The 19,734-nt window shown below is 38.9% G+C and overlaps 2 protein-coding genes across 4 annotated transcripts in view; one reads left to right on the forward strand and one right to left on the reverse strand.

Moving 5' to 3' along the window:
* Positions 1 to 18,425, forward strand: part of CENPF (centromere protein F) — a 47,290-nt gene extending 28,865 nt beyond the window's left edge. For 2 of the 3 annotated variants that reach the window (XM_065679419.1, XM_065679420.1), the window contains exons 13-20: positions 700 to 2,976; positions 3,547 to 3,699; positions 4,450 to 4,626; positions 5,353 to 5,514; positions 7,260 to 7,440; positions 8,106 to 8,579; positions 10,206 to 10,399; positions 13,379 to 18,425. In XM_065679419.1, the coding sequence (XP_065535491.1) occupies positions 700 to 2,976; positions 3,547 to 3,699; positions 4,450 to 4,626; positions 5,353 to 5,514; positions 7,260 to 7,440; positions 8,106 to 8,579; positions 10,206 to 10,399; positions 13,379 to 13,588 (3,828 nt within the window). In that variant the 3' untranslated portion in view covers positions 13,589 to 18,425. The remainder of the gene's footprint in view (positions 1 to 699; positions 2,977 to 3,546; positions 3,700 to 4,449; positions 4,627 to 5,352; positions 5,515 to 7,259; positions 7,441 to 8,105; positions 8,580 to 10,205; positions 10,400 to 13,378) is intronic. The other variant, XM_065679421.1, reaches the window with a different exon arrangement.
* The window catches only part of LOC136014536 (spermatogenesis-associated protein 7 homolog), a 56,480-nt gene continuing 51,770 nt past the window's right edge, over positions 15,025 to 19,734 (reverse strand). Inside the window, exon 12 of the mRNA XM_065679277.1 lies at positions 15,025 to 16,665. Coding sequence (XP_065535349.1) covers positions 16,585 to 16,665 — 81 coding nt within the window. The 3' untranslated portion in view covers positions 15,025 to 16,584. The remainder of the gene's footprint in view (positions 16,666 to 19,734) is intronic.

Genomic DNA, 19,734 nt, shown 5'->3' on the forward strand with positions numbered 1-19,734 from the left:
AGATCAGGTTGCCTGGAACCACATCCAGCCTGGCCTTGATTGTCTCTGGGGATGGATACATAGACCCTTGAAGAAAGAAATACTGCTCCTTACCACACCTAGCTGGAGGTTTTTAATGATGAAGCCCTCAGTACAGATCATTCAGGTGCTGCCTTCAGGCCTAGTTCTTTTTTGGAGTTCTCAAGTTTTGAAGTTGCTCATTCTTACTGCTTCCAATGAGAGCATGAGGTGGCACCGAATGCAAGCCCAGCTCTGAGAGACAGTGGCAATTTGGAAAAGGGATTTGGGTTTGTTTGGTTTTTTAGGATTTGGGCTTGTGTTCCTTGAAGATTCTCTGGTGCCTAATGGAAGGTGAGCAGTAAAACTTTCCCCCATTAGCAATACTCATAATTTTTCACTTTGTTTTCCCAGACTATGGAGGTATGTGATGCCTTTGCACTTAGTCTTTCAGTAAATTTGGCTGAAACGTCTCACTCAGTATCTTTAAAACCTTTTGACCAAAGTTGTATGGATGTAGAAACAAGTATAAACTCTTTCCATAAGAAAGCAGATTCTGAAGTAGAGAATGCTATTTATTTACTGTACATAAGAGCAAGAGCTTTACTAGTTTAAGAAAACTTTTAAAGCTCGCCTTCTTTTATTCCTATATGTTTTCTTTTCCTTTTGCCTTTTTTAATGGATTGATTCTTACCCTTGCAGATGACTGCCCAAGAAACCAGTACTCCTTATCGATTGGGAGTGCCTACTGAAAACTCGGCACTGAAAAACAAAAGGTGTAAACTAATCCCCATTGAGAAAATGGCTGTAGGAAGTACCTCTGTGTGTGAAAATGCAACTGAGGCCACTGAAGCAAGACTAATGGAAAATTACACTGAGAGTTCTGGAGAACATGAGGGTAGAAATATGTCAGGAAAAATAAGTAGCCCTTCAGACCATGCCAGTGCATTATCAGTATCCAATAATAGGTTGTGTTTGAGTGCAGGGTATTCCTCTGAAAATCAAATAACCACTGAAATGCTTCAGGAGGAGGCAAAACAACAGACTGCGGAATATTTGAAGCGGATCTATAAGATGGAAGAAAGCCATAAACATGTTGATTTTCTAATGAAAGTTGAGCAATTAAACTCGGAGCCGAACTTTCAGAATCCACAAATAGCTCCAAAGAGCTCAGCTTTTGCAGAACTGGAAGAAGCTGCCGTAGTTGTCAAGGAAGAAAACTGTGGCAAAAAGGAAATACTGGAATCGGTTTCTGTCAATAACCAGCAGTTCTCTCTTACAGTAGAAAACGAACCTGAGAACATAAATTCTGAGCTACAGGTATATAAAGTTAGATTCCCTAATACAGCAGACACATTGGATGATGTAGAATTGACCAAGAGGGATTGTCCTGACCAGTTTCTTGAAGCTGAAAATGAACAGAGGAGTCCTAAATCTGAGCAAGGTAATATTAAGAACCATATTTTGTTCACAGAGCATGATACTGAAATGCTTCAGGCAAAATGTCAGCGATTAGAAAAGGAGATGGAAGTTAACCTGAAAACTATTGCTAGCTTCCAAGAGCAACTTGTTTCAGTCACAGCTGAGAGAAACCATATTAATCAAGAACTGAGTATTTTGACTGAAAATCAAAAGGAACTGGATCAGAAGTGCCAGAAGCTACAAGAGAAATTAAAAGAGCTGGAGTCAGCTAAGGTGGCTTCTGCTGAATTCATTAGAAGGTTAGAGGGTGAAGTGAGGACACAAACAAACCTGCTTGAGACTGCAAAATCTGATGTAAATCAGTTAGCAAATGAAAAAGAGCATCTTCTGCAGAAGCTGCAAAGTTTGGAAAATGATGTCATGTCTTTCACCTTAGAGAAGGAAAAACTCCAAAATGAAGCAGCAGATTTGAAGAAGGAGAAAGAGCTGATTGTAAGAGAGCTGGAAATAACACAGAGTAAATTAAGTTCATCAGAAATGGAAAATTCAAGGTTTTCCAGATCTTTGGAAGGCTTGTTAATGGAGAAGGGCGAACTTGCTGATCGACTCAGCTCAGCACAGAAAGAAGTAGACCAAATGAGACATGGAATTGAGAAGCTGAAAGTCAAAATTGAATTGGACGAGAAGAAAAAGCTCCACATAGCTCAAAAGCTGAAAGAAAGTGAACGGAAAGCTGACTGTCTTCTGGATAAAATTGAGAGGCTTGAAAGAGAACTGGAGATGTCAGAGAAAAATCTAGAAGATGCAATTATTCAGTTGGAGACTGCAAAAGCAGAGGCAGAAACGGGAACAGTGGAGATGGAAGAGATGACTGAAAAGCTGAAATGTTTGAACGTACAAATCGATGTCCTCACCTCACAAAAAGAATGTTTGGCTACAGATTTAAAAGCAAAGCAAGAAAGAATCCTTGAACTAGAGGCTGAGAAATTGAATACAGCAAAACTGTTAGAAGAAAAGGAGGAAGAAAAGCTGCAAGTCAAGGAAGAGTTTGAAAATGCTGTGGCATTGCTGAAATCTGAGCTCAAAGAGATGAGTGAGAAATTAGAGGAGGAAGGAGGTGCTAGAGCAAAAGAGCAAGTCTTGATTAACCAGGTGGCTCATCTTGAGCAAGATAAAACAATACTGTTACAGGAATGTCAGGAATTAAAAACCGAAAATATCAGATTGGATCAAATGAGGGAAGAGCTTGTTCAAGAATTAACACTTTGTAAACAAAAGCTCAGTGAAAAGGCGCAGGAAAACAGTGATCTTGAAAAGGAGGTGAAAGAAACAGAGGAGCTGTCTTTACAGCTGACACGCATGCATCAAGAGCATGCACATTGGCAACAGGAAAAAGAGAGGCTGCTGAATTTGGTTGCTGAGTTGAAATTGAAGGAGCAACATTTTCCTGAGAATGAAACCTTTCCGGCTATCCTGAACGTTCTAAAAGTGTCCTATAAGAACCTTGAGAAAGAACTGGAATCTACTCGTTGTGAAAAGAGCACTTTATGTGTAAAGGTAATACCACTTCCTTTAGCACAGAGTTCCCTTTTGAGGAGTGAGGATAAAGTGTCCTCTGAGATTAGCACTTCCTTAATAAATTATACCTTATAATAACTTTTAACTTTTACAGTAAGCATCCTATTTTTAAAAAGCTTTCAATGGAATCCTGAGTTTGCATTGAAGTTACAGAGCTGGAAAGCATGATATTGTTTTAGGGTTATTTGTGTAGGGTGAATGGGAAAGTTGCTTGAAAGGAGGCGTAGAAGTTTAAGTAATCAAATAATGCAGGGTAGTTTCCTCTTTCCTTTAGAAGATAAAGAGAAAAAAACAAATTAGCATTGGATATGTGAGCTTTTATATCAAGAAAAAGTACTTTGGGAGCTCTCAAAGGAAAAGGAAAGCGAAACAACAGTTGGGCACTTAACATGTGAAAGCAGCATTAGGCAGTTGTGACTGCTGCTTGGAGGTACAGCAGCTATGGGAACAAAATAACTCATCTTAAAATCTGCTTTGTTGTATATAAGAAACTTCTTTAGAGGTCATGACACATGTAATTAAAAATAACTGTGAAAAATTTCATTCCAGGTAAATGAACTGATGGGAAGTCATAGTGAGCTGCGAGTCAAGCTAAATGATGCTGAACAGAAGGTTGCCAAACTACAGGAAGAATTTACCACAGAAAGAGACAAGCTTGCTGAAGAAATACAACTTATTCAAGAACATTCAGAAAAGAGCAAAGTTAGTTACTCCATGTGTAGTATTTCTGAGTTCAAGGCCAGATGCTCAAGTACAGTAAATGTATAGAGGTTGGTCAAGGGAGCTGTGTTAATGGAAGTTCTTGCTTCTGAATCTTAAATATTCTCTTCTGAGACAGAATTTATGAACAATATTTTGTGTTTAAATCAGCTTAAATGGTCTTCTGACCTATTAACAGTATTTATAAAGTATTACAATCAGGCTTGATTCTGTTGTTGTGGTAAGGAATTTGGGTGGGAAAAGAAAGGATATGTCAGCATCTTTCAGACAACCTGTATGGAAATACAGGCCAACTGCTCCAGAGAGTGCAGTTATAAAAGTGGGTCAAAATGAAAATGCTTAGAAAGTTTTGTCATCTTAAAAGAGGGTGAGGAAAGTGACCCTTAACCTCCCAAGTCACTCTCAGAGGGACCAGTGTTTAGAGAGGTTAAGCCTTGATTTTGGCACTGCTGCTTGATTTAAGTGTTGGCAAACTTGCTCTGGCCATGCCCTGCAGATCATAACGTTTGTTTTTAGAAGACCCTCCTTTGCCTTCTGGTTTGCCTTTTGCATTCAGATGTTTCATTCTTTAATCCCAGTGTGTTTAGCCACTATTAAATACTTTTTTCTTTACCAGGTTGGGTTTGGAAATTCAGAGGTGTTTCAGGTGTAAAGTCAAATAGTTTAATGGGTTAACTCTTTCTCCATTAAGGAAATTCTAAATACTAAAGGATGTGTTATTACTGTTCACAGATTCAGCTGCATCAAGCTATGTCAGAAAAAAATGAGCTGACTAAGAGATTGAGCATGGTCCAGAAAGAACTGCAAGAAAAAGAAAGTGAAATGAGGAGAGAAATATCAGAATACAAAACCAGATTACTTCAAGCAGAGAAGGAACATCAGGATGCTCTGACAGAAGCAAACCAAAAGGTAAATCAGAAAATGGGAAGAATGGTGCTGTGAGTTTTTAATTCTACATACTTTACAAAATTTTGCTGATCCTATTACAAAAGAAATTGCCTTTGCTAACAGTATTGCCAAACTCAATATACTTACCTTGGAAACCAGTAAATGTTGAATTAACCTTTTTCCATATAGCAAGCAGTGAAAGGTGAATTTACCTCAGGATTCTGTGTTAAGTGTATATGGAATTTATCTATAAAGCAACAGCATATTTTAGTCCAGGAAATGGTTGTTTTGATAGCAATGGGGAAGAAAGATTTAACACCTTCAGGATATAAGGGCACATTTGTTGGAAATGCGTTTGTCAGCCATGCTGTCTACAAAGACCCTTCATCTTTTCTGCTGAAGTATCTGTCTAGAACTATCTGCTTGAGGCCAGTAGGACGCAGGCAAACAATTTACTATGATTATTTCTTAATAATTTTCATTCTTGTGAATATAAAGTAAATTTAAAAGCAAGTTTTAGTAAAATTCAAGGGCTCTCTAATAATAGACTTCTTAAAGGCAAGATTCTGGTATTCAAAATATATACTGGAGACAAATTGTTCTTTCAGTTTTAAACTCCTCAAAACACACCGAGCAGATTTGCTGTGGAATTCCTGTGGGCTGTGATATGCTCCTAAGTGTATCTTTAAATTTCAAGTCAGTGTCCCTTTTGGTATCATAGTAATTAGGCACATTTTCTTTCTCTAGAATGAAGCTGAAATTGAGGCCTGTCAAGATAAGATGAATTCGCTGGAGCACTTTATCAGCTCTCAGAAATTGGAAATTGAGCATTTGAAGTCAAATAAAGAAGAGCTGAATAATTCCCTTAAAGAAGCTAAACAAACATTAGAAGAACTCCTAAAAACTAAGGTAAGAAAAAGATACGTAAGCATGGCCAAATACATGAGACCCATGGCACCATGTAGTTAAATAAAATAGGATTGGGAACCAGTGCTCCAGAGCTTTGGCTTGACTTTGATACTGCCTTTGTTTCATTAATAAGACTACAGAGCATGGAGGAAACATTGCAGAGTTTTTCTACTGTAGATCAATATTAACAATGTGTGCCACAACTGAGATCACCTACAGCTGGTGTATGTGATATTCAATACAGCATTCTGTCTACACTGAATGCTGCAACAGGATTGTGACTAAAATACACTCGAAGAGACTTCGCAGTGCCTCTATTTTCTGTTTGTGTATTACTTAGAGCGTGGAATCTTTTATCATCAGTCTTAAACATTAGTCTTGATACATTGCTCTCGATTCTTGAGAATTTATCGGTTCTATTTTAATAGAATTCTCATTACGTTTATTAAATAGTGTAATTTTCTAACTGACAACTGTTATCCGTGATCACAGTATATGAGTTCTACATACTAAGAACATCTGGTAGCTCGGAACAGCTCTAGATGTGCTTAGTTTGCTTTCTAGTAGAACAAGAGAAGTTTAACTGTCCCTGTTACTGAATTTATGTAAAGTTTCCCTTATTTTTTATTTTACTGAATTTATGTAAAGTTTCCCTTATTTTTTATTATCTACCTTTTCTATTTGGTTTGGTTTTGTTCTGCTTCTGCCTGTGTTTCATTGCTGGCTCCATCTCTGTACTCTCACTTCAGGAATGAGTATCTCTCCAAATGTACTCTTAAAGAAAAATAGTCCATTCAATTTACTTGCAAGTAAACACTGAGCTGCAATACATTCATCTTGCTCATCAGTTCTTTATTCCATCCGGCCCTCCACTGTGGGGTTAGTTTGTTTAATACCAGCAGTCCAATGATACAGAGGACTATAGGATTTGTGCTAGTGACAGAAAACATTACGCATGGTAGTGTAAATGCAGAGCGTACAAGGCTTCCTCTGTGCTCACTGCATGGTTTTTGCAAACAGGCCACATGAGCACAGAGCAGCCCAGGAGTGTGGAAGTGGGTGGAAAGGAATGATCTGCTGCTTCTCAGAACAGTATTGCTGAGCCGGAGTTGAGACTGCAAAGCAGGCCTGGGTGATCTTGCCTCTGTGGTAATAAGATGCAATAGGGACGGAGAGTAAATGAGACTCGGACTAGGAGAGCACACTTGAAGATTTGGAGTATTAGTTTGAAATTGTTAATGCTTTGTTAAGTCACATCAATGAAGTGATAATAGGTAGGAAAAGGACTATTGCCTTAGAGTTCACAGGTAAGTTGCTAGTCTTGACATCAGTAATCTGAGCATTCATAATCTGTTGGTATACCTGAAGACAGTAAGTCTCCCTTATTGGTATTTGAATTCTTGTTTTTCTGATAAGTTAACCACAGAATCACAAACTGGTTTGGGTTGGAAAGGACCTTAAGATCAAGTTCCAACGCCTTGCCATGGGCAGGAACACCTCACCCTAAACCGTGTCGACCAAGGGTCTGTCCAGCCTGGCCTTGAACACTGCCAGGGATGGAGCTATCTAGTAAGGACTTTCTTTTCCTGCTATAATGAGGTTGTAAGGAAGCAAGCAAAGAAGTATATGTGACAACCAAGCTCTATGGCTTATCTTGCATAACAGTTGAGCTTCCACTTTACATTCTAATGTTTAAATGGAAGAATTATCTTTCTGATGTAATAACTACATTTCTTATTTTGTAGGCTGATAACACTATAGTTCAACAGAAGAAAGAAGATGAATTTACCCACAGTGAAGTGCAGCTGTGGATGAAATCCTGTAAACAGATGGAACAGGAAAAGGAAATGTTGCAGAAACAACTTGTTGAACTTGATGAACTATTAAACAAGAAAACTCTAGCTATGACAGAGTGTACAAAAGAAGGTAACTAAATCTAGATTCCGTCTTAATGCTTTCTTAGCAGCTTAAGTTTATAAAACTCTATTTTCCCCTAAAATATCCATTTGCATATGCAGCTTTAATGCAGAACATGCTTCTTAACTAGCATAATAAAGTACAACTGCAAACGTGTCAAAAAGTTTATCCTCTTTCTCTTAAAGTATCAGAGGCAACTGGATTATGAATAAATACTTTAAATACTACATATTTGTGTTTAAAAGTGAACTAAGGAAAAAGGGGAGCGTTTTTCTTAATAACCAGAGTGCATGTGCAAGTTCTTTTCCAGTTTTCCAGCTTTCCTCACTGATTCTCATGTTCTGTTCTTTGTATTTTGGCTCATCTCATGAGATGCACTGTATTGTAAGTATTTCAATTCAGGGCACAAACTCGAGTGTTCAGCAGTTACAAAACGACAGGAAAATGTTTGCCCATTCACTGGTCAAAGGTTCTTTGCAAATTGTGCATGTTTGCTCCCTATTTAGCAAATACATTGTGTCTTTTCACTGATTTTGTTATACACTGTTGCTTATTTTTTGCTAGTGACACAGTTACTGAACATGTATAATTCATTAAGATATGTGTGACCATTCCATTGTAAGCTCTTATATATGCATTTTTCTGTCAGTTATAATGATATTTTGCTTTGAAAGGTGCTGATGAGAATGCTGTTATGGAGGAAATGAAATTAAAACTGGAAGAATTACAGGAATCTGCAGAAGTGAAAACCAGAGAAGCAAATGAGAACTTGGAGAAATACTGTTCTCTAATTGTTAAATATTATAAACTAGAGGAAGAAAATGAGATGCTAAAAACACAAGTCGGTTTGTTGAGTGCTCAGCTGAAACAGCCAACAAGTGATCTTGTCAGCACTCCTTTGCTGAATTCAGATAACTCACTGACAGGGAGCAATCAGTCTGTCAAAGAGATGAGGGCAGCTGAAGATGCTACTAAGCTTTCAAGTAAAAGGCAGAGACACGAAGACAACAGGAAAGATAATGGAGAACCAAGATCCCCTGTGCCAGAGACTTTATCCAAGAAAAAAAGGAAGGATGATGTCTGTCAAGATCTGCTAGGTGAGAAGAGCACTGTCAGTGAGCCAGATGGGCTTCCAGAAGTGAAAAAAGGTATTCATAATGTTTTATAAAGGCAAACATCCTCTGAGCAGAGTGGGTTGGTTTTCTTCTCTTTTGGTTTGCTGGATTAGTTTTACTCTGGGTGAGTAGGTGACTGTGCAAACATTTTTGGTGACAATGACGGAAGGTGAAAGTAGTTCATGTGAGATGTGCCAGTTAGTGCCAAGTTAGTGTTTGTGGAGCTGTGGTATTAGACTAGTATAATACGTTTATATTGGTTTAATAACTACCATTCTCCTGATGCATGTATGAGGGGCTAAGCATATACTGTGTAACAGCAACTAAGTCTTGTGATGGAAGACTTGCTCTAGTCATTTAACAGCATTATTTGAACCACTGGCTGGAACTTACAGGAGAATAGATGTGGAGTGAGTCTAATCTTAAAGGCCGCAAGACTGGAGTGCTAGAGTACTGTGTTGTGATGGAGTCATGTTTGCTCCCTCCATAGCCCCACAGTTCCTTCAGTGTAGTTCCTGATGAAGTCAGAGGTGGTTAACAGCTATGGGTAGGGTCTGACCAGTTAGTGGCTGGTGGTGAGGGCTGCAGGGGGGCTCTAAGGAAAAAGGTACAACCTCAGAGGGACTACAGCCAGCAGGTTACTCTATCCCTGAGTGCTTGGGTTAAAAACAAAGAGCAGGATCTGACCCCCATCTCCTGTTCTCCATCACCTCACTGAAGGTGTAGTGTGTAGCAAGGTGATTGGAGACCAGAAACTGGAGAGGAGAGGTATCTGGAGGGAAGCTGAGTGTCTTCTTCTTTGTGTGCCTTTATTTCTTTCAATACCAGTATCAGTAATTTAAGATGTGTTAATTTCCAATACAATAAATCAATTAAAATTCTCAGAGTCAAAACTGTCTTTCCCTCAGCAGTAATACATTGCCATCTTCTTGAGAACTCAGTTTCTTCCTACTATGAAAGCAGTGAAATTAGGTACTCCATGCAAAGGTTCACTGTAAAAGAAAGTGACTGAGAAGACTACACAAATCAGGGCTTGAAAAATGTAACATATGCTCAGCAACCTGCTAAGTACCCCTTTAAAATAAATGCAGTTGCAGTCATTGAAGTCAGGCCACAGAGATACTGAATCGCCTCCAAGTCTGCACATTATTGGCATTTCATTTTCTTACCAGCATTGTTTTTCTGGAATAATTTTCTGTTCTGCGGATATATGTGCCAGGTAATGCTTGACTTCTAGGCTAAATAGAGAATATAATAGATAACCTATAACACTGTAGTTCTATGCAGAGAAAAGTATGAAAAATCAAGCATGTCATGTCACCATATTGTGTTCTGATGAGTGAATTCTGATAACAGCACTATGTTTATGTAATTAGTCTCTAGATAATAATGTACCTGTGAATAAAAAGACCAAACACTGTTTGAAAAGCTTTGCTGCAGAATCACTGATGCACCTTGCCTACAGTTTCCAAGGCTTGCATATGCAGTTTGGGGTACTCAAGATCTGTTTAGCAATCTTTTTGATCCATTTTCTTCGATAGAACAAGTTTAGTTTCCTCTTCTTTTTAGCCTTTTTGTGGAAAAAAAAAAAAAAGAGGTGATTTGTTTGAGGAAGTGTAACTTATTTGGCTGGTTTTAATAAAGCTGTTTCTTTTTCAGGGTTTGCTGATATCACCAGTGGAAAGGTTAGCCCCTACGTTTTACATCGAACCACCCGAAATCTAAGGACCAGTCCCCGTCTGGCTTCCCCAAGCGAGAAACTGCCTTTGCCTGCACAAGATGTACATAAACATAGACCAGATAATCTTTGTGAGCGCTCCTCTTCGACATCTGGTGGCAGCAAACCACAAAAGGTACCTTAAAACTATACATCTGGGTATGAAAACTGTGGGGAAAACTAATACATTCATAAAACATGTTCATCGTGCCAAGTAAGTTTGAGGATATATAAGGTGGTAAAGATCATGGGTACTGAACCACTAAAATGTGACAGAGGTCTTGACCAATCTGCAAAGTTGTTCCCTTGATGTAATCTGTGACTTCATAGGGAAACCCACTGAGTAATGCAGATTAAATACAGGTATATTTTCAGTTTCTTATGGATATTAAAGAGCAGATATTCTTTATACTGTGGTTTCTTAAGTTTCAGAACATGTAAACAGTAGAAGAATGAACCTCTGGGAGTCTGAATTGACGCTTAACATTTTCTCCTAACAACTTTTCTTGGAATCTCAGCTTCAAGGTGTAGTAAAATAAGTACAGCTAGTTGAGAGGCTGTTAAACACGGAAATAGAGAACGTTTAGATGGTAAAGAAACTAGACTTTCATGTTAGTGCTTACCAGACTTTAAGGTTATCAAAACAAATACCAGAGTTAGGGTTTGAAAGCTGATTTTTTTTTTTTAGTTAAAAATTGTTCAGTAACTGAAGTTTGCGTGAAGTTTCAGTAACATGACACACTGCTGAGTGCTTCACAGAACATCAGCAAAACGTGTTCTTTCCAAGCTGGTGCAAATGCTTTGATGATTAGAGAGAAATGTTGGGGCAGAAATAAATCTTTTGTTGTCTGAAATCTTCAAAGCTTTTAACAGTGCTATCTCCAGTTGAGCAATAAGAGAATAGCTGCTATATTCTGCTACTTGTTTACGTGAGGGTTGCACAGAAATATGCCACTAGATAAAAATTCTTCCAGTTTGCCAGGTTACACAAGAAAATTCCCTTGTTTTGAGCTATAGCAATGGGAAATCTGTATTTTGAAGCGAGTGTTTCCACTGAATTCATATATGTTGTTTCAAGGGTTAACTACACTACTTGCTAAAATTTGCTGCTTATTAGACATTGCCTGGAGCTCTGTTTTATTACTGTTTTGTTAAGCAATGCCAATAATTTCTATTTCCACTCATTTATGTATGTTTTCCTGTAACTTTAGAAACAAACTGAAGATGTTGTTCTTAAAGAAACAAAGTAGTGCAAAAAAGAAAGGAAGCCTTGGACACAAAGTTGTGTAGTAATCACCTCCCAGCTGGTGTAAGCTTGTTGTAGGCTCTCACTGGCCATAGTCAAGGTTACAGGCAATAACAAGCTATCAGTAATAAATTGGTTTTACTTTACCTGGGGGAGGGATTTCCCAAGCAATTCTCATCTTTGCCTAAGCTTGTATTGTCTGGGTCTAAGGACAGGCTACTCCTTACCCTCAGCTATGTAGGAGACATTCAGATTTCAGGGTTGTTTTGTTCCACCACCTGTAAATATGCCAAAGTCAACAGTTGCCGGAATGTGTGTCCTTCTCTCTTGGACACTGCTGGATATATGTGTAGATCTGGAAATTTCTGGTGGGATTGCTCAGAATATCCTTTCATCGTTTATTGAAACCATTAAAATATTTTGGCTTATATTTTATATGAATACGATAAACTATGTGTCTTATTTTAAAAGTGAAATAAGCCTTCTTTCCTTGTCTTTGACAAGTACTCTTATGTACTTCATTTCAGACACGCAGTTGCAAACTGTTGCAAATTTCTCAAGGTGTTTAAAATGTTCTCTGTCATTTTCATATGCAAATTTCTTCCCTTTCCTATGTGAATTTAATGTAGAATTTAAATGGAGTGCTTTGACTGCGCATCAGTTAAAATGTGAAAGCAGTGGTTTCTGTCCAGGTGTCAGCAAAAAAAGTGACAACTTTGGTTTATGTTTCCAGAATATATACAGGGAAAATGAGTTACAGATCTCAGTTCACAATACAGTATTTGGATACAAGATGATACAGTCCATCATATTTGAAAAATCATGGCAGTCAGGTGAAGTTCCCGATGACTGAAAAAAGGGAAATATAACCCCCATTTTCAAGAAGGGGAAAATGGAAGGGCCACAGAACTACAGGCTAGTCAGTCTCACCTCTGTGCATGGCAAAATCTTGGAGCAGATTCTCCTGGAAAGCACATGAAAAACCATGAGGTGGTTGGTGACAGCCAGCATGGCTTCACTACGGGGAAATCCTGTCTGACCAATTTAGTGGCATTCTGTTATGGGGCTATAGAACTGATGGATAGGGGCAGAGCAGTTGATGTCATCTACCTGGACTTGTGCATTCGATGCTGTCCTGCACGACATCCATGAGGATGATGCGGGGCTGGAGCACCTCCTGCACGAAGACAGGCTGAGAAAGTTGGTGCTGTTCAGCCTGGAGAAGAGAAGCTGCGTGGAGACCTCAGAGCAGCTTCCAGTGTCTGAAGGGGGCTACAAGGATGCTGGAGAGAGACTCTTCATTAGGGACTGTGGTGATAGGGCAAGGGATGATGCGTTCAGGCTTAAACAGGAGAAGTTTAGATTGGATGTAAGGAAGTTCTTTACTGTGAGGGTGGTGAGGCACTGGAACAAGTTGCCCAAGAAATTGTGAATGCTCAATCCCTGGCAGCATTCAGGGCCATGTTGGATGGAGCCTTGGGTGACATGGTTTTAGTGTGTGATGCCCCTGCCCATGGCAGGCTATTAGAACTAGGTGGTCTGAAGGTCCTTTCCAACCCTAACTATTCTATGATTCTATACCTGGTACCTTAGTAAGCAGATTGAGTACTGTCTGTTCACGGTTTAGCTTTTCTCTGCTTCAAGCAAAATAGCTTGCCAGCTGTGTTGTAGTTATTCCATCTCTACACAACACCAAAACGATATAAAGTCTAAATGTATTGTATATTCAAAGGGATGAATGTCTTCAAGATATTTTCAATCTGTATATATATGGGTTTTGCAAATTCCTAATGTTTAGTCCTTTGCAGTAAGTCTTTTGACGCATGGTTTTCTGTTACCAGTAAAACTGGATATTTTTGTTTGTTACAGGTTTATGGTGAAGAAAAGTCCCAAGCAGTAACAGCTTTTTCACCAATGCAATCTACTTCAAGGTCACCACTTTGCCCATGCAAGCAATCCACAAAAAGTGCCTCTGATAATACCATGGAGAGTAATATGATACACAAAGCCAAAAGTTCTCTAAACCAACAAGGACTACCTGAGCAAGAGGAGCAAAAAGAAAATTGTAAGGTGCAGTAAATTGGTGTGGGCTCCATCACAATTCAGAATAACTGATGATCAAAACCCAGTCTGTGAAATAGCAGAACTATACAGAGGGCACCATTTTCTCTTATCCAATGGTGAACAACAGGTGGGTTCTTCAGGGCTTGTTCTTGAATATTTACTATCACCGATAGTGACTCAAACTTATGGAATGATGAAGAAATGGGTATAACTGAACTTCTGTAGAACTTCTGGTAAATAATTCTTCATAAATCTGTTAAAAAATTAAACTATGGGAAAAGTGGACTACATGTTGCCACAGTTCATTGTTGCCATGTTTTCTGCGTGCCCAGGTTGCTTTACAAATGGAAACTAAACTCACTGAAGTATCTTTAAAGATATTAGATTCCAGGACAAATGAGGCAACCAGTACTGAATAATTCAAAATGAAGCAATGACCTCATTTGTGAGTGAAAAACCAAATATAAAATCAGATACAAGACAATTCAGTGCACAATACCAGTGCACTGGTATCCCTTCTTCCAGATGGAATAACATCGTGCAAAGGGGGATGAGCCCCAATGTGAACAAACTCGGAGAGGACTATCTGTTTACCGTGAGACTAAGCACCTACCAATCCATCTCTTTGTACTTCCCAGTATGTACTGGCTTTGACTGTACCTGAAGGTCTTACAATGTTCATCTTCACCTCTCCAAAATGGCCCTTGACCAGCCAGCAATCTTCAGCAAACTGAGTGGAACACTATAAACCAGAAAGGACACCACAACACACTGTGCCTTGCTCTACCAGTAATGGCTGCCTGCTGATTCTCTGCAGGTCACCCTTTACCTTGACAATTCTTGGCCTCAAATGTATCACTTCATATGAAAAGCATTGCAGACTTGTTCCTGATGTAATGAGAGTGGATGTGTTGGAGAAATTGTCAGGTGTCAAGAAATACCTGCATAAAACACCCTGAGTTAGGCCCTTTTCATTCAAGAAAAATCCTATTTCAGATCCCAAAAGAAGGTAACGCACCTGGAAATAGCATTTAAGATTCTGGTGTCAACAGTTTAAGAAACTAACTCCGTCTAGTTCATGATAGTGCATTTGAATTTAGGATGATTCATTACAAGCAAGCTCACCACAACCAGCTTGTACTTCTGGATTTCGAAGGTCTAATTTGGCTTGCTCAATAGCAATTCTCTGCAAGAGAAAAGGGTGGCATCAACTAAACCAGTCATTATCCAACTGAACAGAAATTACTTTCCAGTCATTAATATTGCTTATGCTTGTCTGCCCAAGCCAGGTATTCGGAAAATCAAACTCATGTACATGAGCAGTAGTGCCCTAAGACTCCAAATTGCACAGCAGAGAGGCATTTTCACACTGTTCTTCTAGCATAAAGATGTTTCTCCTTTCAACAAAAGTGGGTAGTAATATTTCTGCTTCTTAAAGAAGATTCCTTAGCTTAAAAGACAATACTTTTATTTCAGATTGACCTTTCAAAGCGTAACAAGTGCTTCTCTAATGATACAAATGTAAGGTTTTACTTGACTTATTTACATGCAAAGGAGAGTGGTTTCCTCTATTTACATACACACTATTATTCTGCCTTGCTTACAGCATTGCCTGTTAGGATGCAGTTTATGAGAAGAAATAATCTACTCAAACTGAAAAACCTTTTGAAGAGATACAGCATTTGTCTCATGTCTAACAGAATATTCCAACCACCAGAAACCTCACATACAAGCTATCCCTCAGTAACTAGTTATAGGTATGGTTGTGATCAGTAGATCTTGCGGCTTTTCCTTAAACATCTCAAGTTGTTCGTTAACTGAAGCATAAGGTAATCAGAACAATCCTTGTGGCGCTATGCCCACAGGCATCTTCCAGGGCAACTGAAAGAGTCCCAATTTAAAGGATGCACTTTGATGGTTTCATCTTCTGTCAGTATCCCAACAAAGCTGCTCTTCAAAGTTCAATTATTTCAGACACGGTTTTGTATCTTCAAATTATTTAGGGATCGTGTGTGGAATTGTAGCAATTCTTTTAAAAGCTAACTCTCCTGAGGTAGAAGCACGGGTGTGAAAACACATTAGTAGCAAACAATAGCAAACCAAAAACCCCAAACTGATGTGATTTATTTGTCCCAGTGATTGTTGTTCTATTTTAATCCCATGCCTTGAAAAGTGTCCCGCTTGGAGATGAGTGTGGAAAAAAACATCTATCTTTAGAAAGCTGCCTAATCTTAACCAGACAAATTTAAACAACTATGTTATAATAAGTAAATATTACTAGAAGGAAGGATTGAGGCTTTAGTAGTTAAATATTTTCCTACTTGACTATGTTTGTACTTTAGAAGCCTTTAGATTTCATTAAGCATTTGTGTTTTGAAAGATTATAATGCCTGTTATTTTCCAGTAACTAGTATGTATTGTAATACTTAGCTTTTGGCATAGGAGCTAATACAGGCTAAGATTTCCAAGAGATCTTAAGTTACTTTGATTAATACCTAAATCACTTGAAAATGGTATTTCATATTCTACATCCTATTGCAAACTGATGAGACCACAGGTCACAATTCATGTAGGGTTCTGAAAGGTGTATCAAAAACTTAATATCCAATCTCTCTCTAAATAAAAAAATCCAAGTGCCTCATCAGAATTCCTAGTGAGAGGATTGCATAGGATGTGTTTTTTCTTAGTGTCAGCTCTCCGTAACCAATAAAAGGTCACTTGTTATCTGGCTTTGTGATTGTGAAAGACCATGTAAAGAAGTCTTTTTTGGTGTGCTGGTATTGTTCTTGGCAAGCTAACCCAATTGTTCCCTTAGTGACTCTGTGTTATGTCACAGGAACATGTGTTAGCTGGATCTTCTTCATTTTCCTGTTTGCACAAGGTTTGCAGGGTAATTGGTGTAAAATCTACCTTTTTGTCCTGGACTAATTTTGAATGCTTTCTGCAATGCCCAAAGTTACGAGTTTTAGAAGCATGTCATGGGAATACCAGTGTCTGTTTGCCATGTGTCCTTATAGCTGATGGGAAGGGTCTGGTTGGTTCATGATGTTCAGCTCTTTCTTCAGGCTTTGAACTATTCTTCTCCTTTTTACCTAGGAATGAAAGGAAAACATAAAAGGAGATTTGTTTGGCTGCTGCTCTTCCATGATTATTTCTAAGGAACAATGTTTGAATTGATCTCTCCTATGTCAGAATTTAAAATGCTGCCAGGTCAGGTCCCGCCCTGATTTCTGGAGCCCACTCAGCTGCAGAGTTGAGCAGGAGTTCCCCAAGCCTTGAGCACAGGAACAGCACAGCAGTGGCTGGCCTGAGACAGCCCTGTGCTTTCCCAGGACATAACTACTGTCTCATCAACTACCATTAGGGTAGAGTTTGTACAGAATTGTTAAAAACTAATCCTTAGTCATAGAAATGCCATTTATCAAATATGGGCCTGTGCTACTTTCTCAAGCATCAGCTTCAGAAGATGTTCTGCATTGCACTGCAGTTCCACTCCTGTGCATGGTACTGCTATCACTAATTTTGCTGGCTCACAGCAAGCTCACTCAGAAGAGTCTGCCAGTCCAGTAACAGCCAGTGGCAGAGAAGGATGGAGCTGAAAGAAGAAACACGTTCTTGCTATCCAGTTTACTGATCTTGTTGATGTGCCCAACAACTGATGCAAATGTATATACTTTAAAGAGAGGAATCAAAGTACCACGTGGAGCAGTCCTGAATCCAAATCTGTTTAGTCGCAGGAGTGTGTATCAAACAATAATGCTGTATTGCCCTAAAACCTTGACGGAGAAGTGCAACACACACCTAATGGGGATTTTTTTTGTACTTGTGGTTTAAGCTCGGTTAGTGCTTGGAACCCAGGACAGTACTATACGTTGCAAATGAGTTCCTTTTAGACAGGGAAACACAGCTGAACAACATAAACACTATAGTAGGGAAAGTAGTGTCACTCCATGGCCAAAGTGCCACCCCTCTGTTCCTGCTTTTGAGGTTTCAGGTGTCTAACCCTTAAAATGACTCCAACTCCCTCTGCTTTTGCTACCTCATCCTAAATAGCCACAAATTGCAAAAGGCAAAAGTTTTCTGCAGAAAACAGTAACTGAAAAAAGCTGTTTGGACTTTGTAAAGCTGTTGACAACTGTGAATACATGGTGAACCAGTGTGAAAGCAGATAGAAATGGCAGTATTCAAAAGCAGTGTTGTGGATTTGCTTAATAGACTAAGTATATCTATAGTTCTAGTGACAGGAGATGGGCATATCTCCTCTGTTATATATATTTGTGTGTGTGCATGTTCTCTGACACACTTCTAGGTACACCCAAGCACTTCTGTCAGTGTAGAGTTCAGAAACTGTATGGAGCTTATAAAAACACAGTGTAGCTATAAACCAGATCTGTTTAGCAGATTTCAGTGCAGCTGGCTTGAACAATTCAGCTGTTGGAATACTTAGGTGAGTGCACTGATGGGTGCACGGAAACATCAGCAGTTTTCTGTGTTTTGCTTTTCTGCTGCTTCATAAACTAAACAGGTGAAAGCTTAATGAGAATCTGTTTTCAGTACTGATGTTTCAGGATTCCTTTATTTAGGAGGCCCGCGGAGTTCCTCATGTAATAAAATGCAGTGTAAATGTGTCTGGCATTGTGAAGGAAGATTGACTTGTTCATGAAGTCTGTGTATCCACATCAGATTACAGATGTGTTTCAGTTTTAGAGGCAAAATAGGGGAGTGGGAAATTCTTAATTGTAGTTGGGGACTGCTTTGATTTTGTTTGCTGTAGAGAAAGGGAAATGTTCTGTGTTCTTTTGACCCCATGCTGAAAAATAACCTGTTTTCAGTACTGTTGTTGATACTTAAAGGTACGTGTGCCTTCAGTCATTGGCTAGCACTGAGTGATTGAAGATTTTAGCTCTCCTGAGGAGCACAGTTTGGATTCTTTTTAATTAACTTAGATTCAGATCACAGAGGCTGAAAGTACTAATGGAAATGACTGATACTTCATCCTTTGGGATTTTTTTTTTTCTCTTGTTAATTCCGTGTGAGAAATTACAGAGGGAAAGAATCTGTGTTGTGATTCCAATGTCTCCTATTTGCTTAAGTGCTTCTTTAACATGGTTAGCTGCTCTTTTACTTCTCTTTTTATTTGTTTCATGTCTGGCTTCTGACATTATCTTCAAGTCAACAACTTTTCTGCTAAACCAGCCTGTTACATGTAGAACTATTGGCTTATATCAAAGAATCTGAATAATAATCTCCCATTAACTCCACATCCCCTTACACAGTGTTTTTACTATGAATGGGAGGGTACCAAATGGTTGGTTTGTTCAGCTGTCTTGATCCCTGTTGCTGGTTTCTTTGACACAGTAGGATGCTGCCTGCATTGTAAGCATCACTAGAATGTGCTGAAATGACATGAGGGAAAATAGAAGGCTATTGAATCAACGGCAGGAAAAAGAATAGTGCTGGAATAGCCATGTTCCATACTCTGTCAACTGGTAAGGGGTTGTACCATACCCTGAGCTCTAACAAAGGACAGCAGGCATTAACGGAGATTTCTTCTCCACTTGTTTCTTATCCCATATCTCTTCACAGCAGAGGAAAGTGTGGGATTTTACTGGCATTTTAAAGGCAAGGTTCCCAGTTTCAGCCACCACAGTTGCTATTTCTGCATTGCTGCCTAGGGTACATTGTAAAAACTGAAGTGATTGCTGGCTTGGTGTAGCAGGCAGGAGGATTCCACACATTCATATCGTCCCTGTGGTACGCTGGAGATACTTCTATAAATTCAGTAATGTAGCTATGATTATTCTTCTCCTCACCTCTCAATTAACCAGTACTGCACATATTGTTCCCTGTCAAATAGCTTATTTCGTCAGATGCCAGAGAGCAGTGTTGTTCTCTTTTCAAATTGCTGGTTTGATTTCTGGCAGTACTTGATTGCTTTAAAATGTGCTTTCTGCATCCATTTTCCTCAATACTTAATTAACTGGAGAAAAAGCCTGAAATGAAGTTTCAGTTCAGTAGGTGTTTCACTTTTGTCCCCACTCTCTCATTCATTTATTTCCTTTAGCTCACTCTAGTGCAGGGACTTCATTTTTCATTTGCAAGAAATTCTGCAGTCTGGATTATCTCTTTTTATAGCTAAATCCCCCTGGAAAAGGCATCCC

The sequence above is a fragment of the Lathamus discolor genome, chromosome 5, assembly GCF_037157495.1.
Source record: "Lathamus discolor isolate bLatDis1 chromosome 5, bLatDis1.hap1, whole genome shotgun sequence".
NCBI classification, from domain to species: domain Eukaryota; kingdom Metazoa; phylum Chordata; class Aves; order Psittaciformes; family Psittacidae; genus Lathamus; species Lathamus discolor.